This window comes from Tupaia chinensis, unplaced genomic scaffold, assembly GCF_000334495.1.
Source record: "Tupaia chinensis unplaced genomic scaffold, TupChi_1.0 Scaffold139733_1, whole genome shotgun sequence".
Lineage (NCBI taxonomy): Eukaryota > Metazoa > Chordata > Mammalia > Scandentia > Tupaiidae > Tupaia > Tupaia belangeri.
In genome coordinates, this window is record NW_006199613.1 from 908,135 (window position 1) to 917,391 (window position 9,257).

Sequence of the window (9,257 nt, forward strand, 5' to 3'; positions counted from 1 at the left end):
AGCTACAGAAAGATTAATCCCAATTTACCGAACCTGTGAAGGCCTGCACTTTTCAGACATGGTCTCAACAGGTTTGCTTTGTTTTGTTTTTAATGCCGTGTCTCTTATTCCAGGAACGAGGTACCGAGAGCCAGCCCCGAGGCTAAGCCTGCCTGCCGCGGTCTCGGCGAGGTCCTCCCGCAGGTGCTGGCCCAGTCCCCGCTGTCCCAGGCAGTCATGCAGTCACAAGCCCTCACGTCTGCGGGTCGTGCTACGCACATCACAAACGTTGGACTTTTTTGGGGGGAGGATTTTGCCTTAGAGTGTGTGCACTGCCCAGGGAGAGAGTGAGACAGAGGTAGTGAGAGGGAAAGCGAGAATTCCACCACCAGGGGGATGGCCACACTGCAATCCTCCTCCATTCTCCTCCAAGGATCTTGGAGACATGCACGCGCACACACATTCCACATGAGCTTCAAGCCACGGGTCCAGGACTCGAACCTCGGTCAGCCACGTGGGAGTCCAGCAACATAACCACTATGCCATCTGCTGGTCTCAACACTGAACTTTTTAACTATAGAAAAATAACGTCAGGGCCTTTCCCTCCTATTATTTCACCTTTTTCTATATCATAAACTTCTGAAAACAACACACTTACAAAACTCAAATAAAACACGGACTTGTAACCTAATCGAAAAATCCCTCAGAATTTTTCAAAAAGAAAAATAAAAACCAGCTCCCCAAACACTAAAGCTTAAAACCACTCTGCACTTCAACAGCAGCCACCACTGCACGAGCACATGGGGCCGCGCCGGTTGGGACAGGCCAAAGGTTCGCTCTGGCTTCCCTACCAGGGAGGGCTCACGGTTCCCAGGAAGGCCGCGCACCCCGTCCACACAGGCACTCGTGGACCCGCAGCGTTTGGGCTTCCTGAAGGCAGCCTCCCCGCAGAGCGTCCATGCCAGAGAACACGTCCTGCGAGGGGTGGCCGCTGTGCTCACTCAGAGGAGGAGGGATTCTGTCGCAGTCGGATGTGGCCTCCCGGCAGAGGAGTCTTCCAGAAGTCCGTTCATTCATTCTGCAAGTACCACCTAGTACAGGAAACAGGCCAGCGGGGTGAGAACCCGGAGCAAGACCCAGTGAGTCCCAGGAAAGCCATGGCCTGGCCTGGTCTGCTCTCGCGGCATATCCGAGCAAGGCCCTGCCCATCACCATGCCCAGCATCTCGGAGCTCCAGGGTCCGTGCCTGGCAAGGCCTTACTAATTCATTTCCTGCCTCAAGTCCCCAAGAAAATCGCTGAAGGAGCCTGCTCTTTAGCTGCAGGAGGGTGTGCAGGGAAACCAGGCCGTGGCCGAGTGGACTTCCGGCTCAGGCCGGCTCTGTGGGAACGGGGACTTCTCTGCAGGGCTCTGCTCCTCCACACGGGGAGGTGCTGTTCACACCCCGCGCCGGCATGTCCCCATCACCTTGAGTTCTCCAAGTCACGCACAGCACACAGAAAACGCACTCGCTCGGGCCGAGACAATAGACGCTGAGAACTGCAGATCCCAGCCTATTTACACAAGGCCCCGGTGCCAAGGAACTGTCACTTTCAGCAAATACACAATCTGCTAATTATGTCAGCACGCTCGCTGGTGCCCGGACCGCCGACTCCCCAGCAAGAACGGCTCTTCACTGGAAAGGCTGTGCAGGAGTCCAGGCCAACGCAGAGGCTGCACGAGACCCGGGGGGTGCAGGCAGGGTGAGCCCAGAGAAGGGTCACGTCGATCGCACACGAGCCAAGACCAGGAGCGAGCGGGCTTGGCAGGCGTCCTGACGACTCCACAGTCCAGGCTCCCAAATGTGTGCCCACTATGGCAGTGCCGGCACCTGGCGTTGAACCCGGCCCTGACACCCCGTCCGCCGGGAAGGACCCGCGGGCTCCAGCCACGCTGACGGAGCCCAGCGTAGCTGCCACGCAACGTCTGAGTCCACAGTCGAGACCCTTGCTGGCTATTGTCCTTTCTCTCAATCGGGAGCTGTTACTTGACAACACTGAGACCTCTGTGGAGGTGACTAAGCCAGGCAGGAGCAGAGCAGACCTGGGGTACCCTCGGGGGGCTGTCAGGCGCTTCGACGTTGCCGCCCCAAACAGTTCTCATTCCAGTTCGGAAATTCTTACTCGCAGCCTTCCGGTGGCCTTCCGTGACCGCTCCCTCCCCGGGTGGGACACCGTGGTGCTCTGCGGGGTGAGGAGGTGCACGCCCTCCTGTGGACACGGGTACCAAGGGGACCCAAGGACCCAGAAAGAAGTGCCCAGAGTGGCATGTAGACCCACTTCTGGAGCGCCCACAGGCTCGCCGTCTCAGCCGCCTGGCGCCCAGAGAACCCACTGCTGGAGAAGTTGGTGGCTCCCGCACCGTGGCTCAGGGCGCGTTTCCGCCTGTCTTCTCTATCCTCCCTCCCTCTCGTAAAAACGCTCCTCTGAATGCAAAGCTAGGCAACAAACCATTCACTTGGGACAGTTCAGATGCGATGGCTCAGAAGAGGAAAGGTTTATAAGAATTAACACCTGCAAAGAAGCTTTACCCTGAAAATAGAGTCCAAGAGTCTCTCTCCCCTCCCTCCCTCTCTCCCCCTCTCTCCCTCTCTCCCGCTCTCTCCCTCTCTCTCCCTTCTCCCTCCCTCCTGCTCTGTCCCCTCCTCTCTCTCCCTCTCCCTCTCTCCCTCCCTCCCTATCTCTCTCCCTCCCTCTCCCCCCTTCTCTCTCTCTCACAGACAGTGCTCCGTCAGCCCCTCCGCCTTGCGCTCTGCACCCTGGGCTGTGATGCCAGGAGAGCCGTCCGGGGCCGTGGCTGCTGCACTGCGTCTGACTGACAGACTGACTGACGGACTCTGGCTCATCCAGGTTCTCCAGGAAGCTCCTCAAACTTTAACTCATGTCCCCACCTTTCTATAAAGCCAGCGATAGGTTGCCCTGGAAGGCCTGCTTCTGCTGTGCTCTGGGCCTGGAAGACCTTACGTGTATTTTTTGTTCTGAGAATAAGTCTCCACCCTCACCTTGACTGGCTAAAACCCAGTGGTTCTCAACCCAGTGCTATGGTATGCCCCAGGGGACATTTGCATGGTTTGGGGACACTTTTGGTTGTCACACTTGGCAAGTGCTCCCAGGACTCCGCGGGCAGGGTCACAGCCACAGCGAAGGCCTTCCACAGCACAGAGCAGCCCTGCACGCAGAGCGCGGCCCAGCCAGGACAGCAGCCTGGTGCCGGCCGGGCGGGGACACGGTGGCAGCCCGTCAGCCTTCCCACGCCGTCACCCTCTCTGCTCGTTTATTTCAGCAGCTGGAGCAAACATCGCCAAGGCCACCTCTCCCGTAAGTAACTGGGATGAGCAGATGTGGCCCCCAGTCTCCTCACCAAACTCATGGAGGCACGGGGCACCCCTGGTGACAGGGGCTCACTTGTGGGCGAGCAGGAAGCCCCACCGTGCGCTCCACGCCAATCTAAGCACCCCCAATCACATGGCTCTGCAGCTACCATGGCCCACTCTCGTCTCTGAGACCCCCGCCCCATTTCCCAGTTCACAGGTCACCCCGACAGGCCGAGGCTCTGGGCTCCAGCCCAGTGCCACCTGCCTCTCTTGAGGAGGCCCTGGGGAGAACACATCACCTTCTCCTAAACCATTGTGCATACAAAAACATTTAATGCCCTCCGATGCGGCTCCTTTCAGCAAGAAGCACAAGGCCCCCAGCTGCGCCCCTCCGCAGGAAGGGGCTTCACAATTGAGGCCAGAACAATGACGACAGGAGCGCGGCGGTGGCAGAGGGCCGGCGCTCCGGCCGCACACTGTGTGCAGAGGCCACTCTCCACCGCACCCTATCCTCCTCCCTTTCCAAGTCCTTTCCCTCGGGCACGCAGGCCAGGGAGCAGCAGTCCAGTCCGGAGGCGGCCTGCAGCTCTGCGCGTCCTACTGGCCGGGTCTGCGGCCGCGGGCTCAGTTCTCGTCCTCTCTCCACCCGCGGGCGTTCTTCCCGAACTTGTACACCAGCCTGCGGCCATCCACGCGCTCCAGGATCTCCCGCTTGTAGTAGTACCTGCAGGGGACGCACTCGTGGTTGGCGGCGGCCTACGGGCCGCGTGTGCCTGTGGGCTCCAACCCCCGACAGCTCACCTCATGGCCCGGCTGAGCTTCTCGTAGGTCATGCTGCTGTTGTTCTTCTTCTTCCCCCACAGCTGGGCCACAGCCTCGGACTTCAGGAACCGGAAGACTCCCTCAGACCGGTCTTCCCACTTGATCAGCCCGGGGTTCTTCTCGGGGTTCAGGAGGATGTCGCGGATGAATTCCCACAAGTGAGTCCCTCTCGGGTCTGCAAAGAGAGGGAGGGACTTGTGAGTGGGCCACGTCACAGCGGGCCGAGGCAGGGGACGCTCCCTCCTCCCTACTCGCCGCCGGGACAGGCAGACCCCGCTTGCACATGAAGATGGGTTTGAGAATGAGCACGCCCGTTTCTCATGGACAAGTCGGGAAACTGAGGCACAGGATCTCTGCGACTCGACCGAGGTCGCACTGACTGGTGGGAAGCCAGACTCAGGAAGGGCACCGGCTAATTGCGCTTTCTCGGGGTTCCCCGCATGCCCTCCCTTCCCTGAGCAGCTGGAACCACTTCTGCCTGGCACCACGGCTGGCTGCTGCACCCCAGAGACCATGCCTCGGTCCCACGCAGACCAAGCCCCCTGCAACTTGGAAACGAGGCCAGCCACCCAGCCCAGCGCGACTCCCCTGCACCTGTGCCCACAGGTTCTATGGGGTCGGCTTGGGGGGTGACCTGGAGTAGGGTCAGGGTTAGCAGCGAAGACACCCTGACTCTCTGTGAGCGCCAGCTTACAACACCTCGGCTCTGGTCTGCGCCTTCCCTCGGCGCCATCCCCCGACATTGCGGACAGGCTAGCATCCCTACCAGAACACCCGAAGCGCTCCGAAATCCAAACGCTCTGAGCACCAGACGACGCCCCAGTGCAGAACGCCACGTCTGAGCTCCTCTGCGGGGTCCCAGTGAAAGCTCTCAGTGCAAACATCGTATCTAATCACCTCCGGGTACACGTAAGGTGTCTGCGCTTTGTCTTCTGCGCCATTCTGACTGGGGCTCGGGGTATCTCCCTGTGGTTTTGATCTGCCCTCCCTACGACGAGGGACGCCGAGGAGTTTTTCACACACTGTGGCTGTCCATATGTCTTCCGAAGAGTGGTCTCTTCGGCCCCTCCCCCGCTGTAATTGGGTTAGCCACTGGGTCCCCGTGCTGCCGGGTTATCAGTTCCTTGTCTGAGCGTAGTTTACACGGAGAATAGAAACACTGAAAATGGTTATAGGTTCTGGAGACGATGTGGGAGGAGAGTGGAAGAGGGGGAGCATAAGGAGGAGAACAGAGACGCAGGACGTTTCTGGGACCTAGAGCGGGTTATCACCGGTTGGTGACTGTGTGTTTAGAGTCCTCGGCTGGACTGGTGCGAAGCATATTGATGGTGAGTAAATCCGACTCACAAGAGAAGTGATGAACAGTGACTAAATGCACAAAATGTAAACACACATGGCGTGTACGAAACGGAGATGAAGTCCGTGTTTACGCTCGGTTCCATCCCCTGAGGTCTCAGTGTGTGGAAACAAATATTCTAAAATCCAGAAAAAGAAGTCCCAACCCCAGACCCTTCAGGCCCCACGCATTTGGACAAGGGACACTCAATCTGTGGATGTCACAGGGTTCTGTCACCACGGGGGACCCAACCCTAAGCCCACAAGAGCAACATCAAATCTTTCTCCAAACGGCATCCCCACGAAGGTCGAGTCCGGCCGAGGGAAGCACGGCCGCCCGCACTGTGTCGGCCCTGGGTCTCTTCGAGGGAAAGCCCCAACCCATGCCTGCAGGAAGCTCTGCCGCCGTCTGGAACCCAGAGAGCAGGAGAGGGATCCGCGCGGGCTGTGAGAGGGTGCGCAGACACCTGCTCTGGGCCCGCGCGCCTCCAGCAGGGTCGGCAGCAGCGGTGCTCTCCTGAAGGCTGTGGGCTGCAGCTCCGCGGCAGGAGCGTGCGCGCCCTCGGACCCCCTCGGACCCCCTCGGACCCCCTCGGACCGGCGACTTACTGTGCTTCTTGGTGTGGGGCTTGGCAGCTTGCTCTCGCTCCTTTTTCAGATCAGGTGACTCTGCTGAGGGGTGCTGTCTCTCCTTTTTCAGATCAGGTGACTCTGCTGAGGAGAAAGAGGAGGGCGTTTACCACCCCGTCTGCAGTTACTGCCTTCGCAGGGCCCCCGCTCACCTGGCACAGGCTGGCCCGCCGCCCCTCCACGCTGGCACCAGACAAGACACGACAGCGCTGCGGGGGAGCCACCCCGGTAAGAAGCGGGGTGGCGCAGAGAGGGGCCAATTCACGAGGTAGTGGGGGACAGCCACGGGAGTCCTGCCATACAGAGGACCAAGGCATGAGGGCGACGGCCAGGAGGAGAGTGTGGAAGAGCCGGCCCTGAACGGGGCAGCGGCCCGTGTGTGTGTGGTGCTGTGCACGGCACTGGGGCGCCCTGTGGCTCCGGCGAAGGGCCCGGCTGGGAGAGGCGGCTCTGACTGCCGGGTGCTCGGGTCGGCCCGAAGACTCGGCCTCTTATTCTGAGAGCTGGGAAGCCACGTAGGGTTCAAGTCATTGAAAGGTTTTTATTTTAAACATAACACAAAAATGTAAACATTTATAACAAAGAAAGATGGTTTTCAAGCCAGAGGAGTGCTGTTTTGGCATTCAGAGTTACATTTTAATCGGTGTGACAAAGAGGCCATTGAGTGGCCTGAACTTAGCAGAGGGCCTCCACAGCAGGGGACACTCAGGTTCGTGTGACAGATGGGCGCGTACCGTACCTGGGGAGCAGTGCCAGCAGGAGACCTGTGACGTGGAACTTCTTAGGAAGAAGTCAGCCAAATAAACGCCCTGGCCGTGTGAGGTGGGTCTGCGCACTGGGCGCACTGCGGCAGGCCCCACTCAACAGCCCACCAAAAGCTGCGGTTCTGACCCAAAGTCACCCCCCACACAAGGGGCTGTGAGACTGCTGTCCTACATCAGGGCTACCCCTACGCCCTGACCGCATGTGGCCTCCAGGGTACTCGGGGCTCACCCAGCCCCACACAAAAGGGAGGGACCCATGGCGCCCATTCGATTGCCTAAAGTGGCCTTTTTTAAAAAATTACAAACCACTGTTCATTACCTCCTATTTAGATGTTTAGGAAGGGGCCATCAGTGGTGAGGTGGCCCAGGCGCTGGACCCCCACATGGCTGTGTGCACTTTGAGCCCCAGACCTGGCCACTTGCTTTCTCACTCTCCCCTCCTCTCTCTAGTGAGCACACATGCCCCATAGCAAATTTTAAAATAATGATAGATAAAATTAAATAAGTAATTCTTTTAAAAATAGGTACATAGACAGCAACAGTGGCTACTCTTCACCCAGCACCTGCCCGGTCCCAGCACTGTGGTGAGCACCAACGCAAACCATTCATCCCCTCCACACGCCAGCTACGCGGTAGGTGCTGTCAGACCCACGACTGAGAGCTGGGGAAGCCCTGAGAAACAGAGAGGTCGAGTGACTTGTCTATAGCCACACAGCCCGAAAGCAGAGCCAGGATGTGAAGACGGCACTTCGAATCCGGAAGCTTCGCTCATAACCACGATCCTACACCGTGTCCAGCAGCCTTTAGCACACACAACGGAAGCCCAGGAGTCCCTGCCAGAAGTGGGGCTCTGCTCCTGCTCTGCCTGGTGGGACTCAACCGGTCAGAGGACCCCGCACTTCCCAGCATGCGTGAGCCATTCGCCTGTCTGACCACCCCCGCCACGACTCTCCCAGCAGTTTGTCCCAACGCCTCGTGGGGGAGGGAAGCCGAGTCAGAGCTGGCCAGAACTTTCTTTCTGGGCACGGTCCCAGAGGCCCACACCTGACTGGCTCCACTGAAATCTGGAAGGGCAGATTCCCGGGAACACAGGGGCCTTCACTCTCCCCTGCAGGTTGGAGGTGAGGTTGCGACATCCCACCAGGATGTGACAATGTTGCAACACGGCTGGCACCCGCCCGGTTTCCCAGTGATACATCACTCTGACAGGCTGCACTGCAGGCAGAGGGCGCTTACCTGGCAGGCCACAGGCCCGGCTCACAAGGCTCACACTTCCCGGGAGCACCCAGGGGGCCACGGGCGCAGCCTGGTGTGAGTTCGGAAGGGCCCGAGTGTGCCTAGGCACGGGCCCTGACCGCTGTGGCTTCCAGCTGACCGACACCCCACAGTGGGGGCTCGGCCACTGGCCTAGGAGACGAGATTGTTCCGGGGGCCTGGCCCACTTAGGCCGCGGGTTCCAGACTGGATGGGGCAGGCAGAGCTTTCGCCTTTGAGAAGTCGGCCGTGCACACGGCCAGAGCTCCGTGCAGCTGAAGACAGAGGGGGGTGGGGGGGGCAGAAATGCTTCCCACCCCACGGGAGGGCGGAACCGCCAGAGGCAGGAGGACAGTGCGGCCGTCCAGCCCTCTCCCCGCTCCAGTGCGCAGGGGACCAGTGGACGCGGGCTGCCTCAGCTCGGGAACCCTTTGATCTAGCAGTTGCTTTCATATATGGCCACTCCTCCGTTCTCCTCTGCCCCCAAATAAAGTCCAGACCTTTGAAGTCGGCCATGTGGCTAGGTGACTCATTCCTGTAAAGTCGGGGCTTGCTCTGGGGAGTCCAGCCCGGCTGCCCGCGCTGGCTCCCGGCACCGCAGGCTGGGGTCCGGCGGGTCCGGGCAGGGGCAGAGGGAAGTGGCAAGTGTGATGCAAGTGGAAGCGCTTTACTCCAGCCAGCTCTTCCAGAGAAGTGGAGATTAGACGTATTTGCATATGAGTCAGCTGTGAGCCATGCCTTTACGGGATCCACAGGCCCAGTGTCCTGAGCCCGCGCCACCCTCGCTGAAGGCTCGACAAGTCGGTGGATGAACACATCCAGCCTGAGTTGGCACGACTGGCCGGGGCACTCCCAGCAGACCAGAGCGCGGCCATCTTGTGAAACGGGCAGATGGCAGGGAAGTGAGGACGAGGCGGCTTCCCGCCCCTTATCGCACAGGGCATCAGTTCAGCCCAGCCGAGCCTTGCCCTGCAGCGGGCAGCGTGGCCTGAAGCACAGATGGCAGGGCTGCTCGGTTCCTCGGGCCCGAGGGTGCAGGTCTTCGGGGCTCTGGTCCCATCGGCAGAACTAGCCCCAGAAGTGGCTGGCTCCGCCTCTCCGAGCAGGGGGTTTTCTCCACG

General features: G+C 59.8%; 1 protein-coding gene across 3 annotated transcripts in view; it reads right to left on the bottom strand.

The window, feature by feature from the left end:
- Positions 1 to 3,647: 3,647 nt before the first annotated feature.
- Positions 3,648 to 9,257, bottom strand: part of EHF (ETS homologous factor) — a 15,936-nt gene continuing 10,326 nt past the window's right edge. For 2 of the 3 annotated variants that reach the window (XM_027765764.1, XM_006162099.3), the window contains exons 7-9: positions 6,098 to 6,160; positions 4,133 to 4,328; positions 3,648 to 4,055 (exon numbers count right to left, since the gene is read on the bottom strand). In XM_027765764.1, coding sequence (XP_027621565.1) covers positions 3,956 to 4,055; positions 4,133 to 4,328; positions 6,098 to 6,160 — 359 coding nt within the window. In that variant the 3' untranslated portion in view covers positions 3,648 to 3,955. The remainder of the gene's footprint in view (positions 4,056 to 4,132; positions 4,329 to 6,097; positions 6,161 to 9,257) is intronic. The other variant, XM_014593092.2, reaches the window with a different exon arrangement.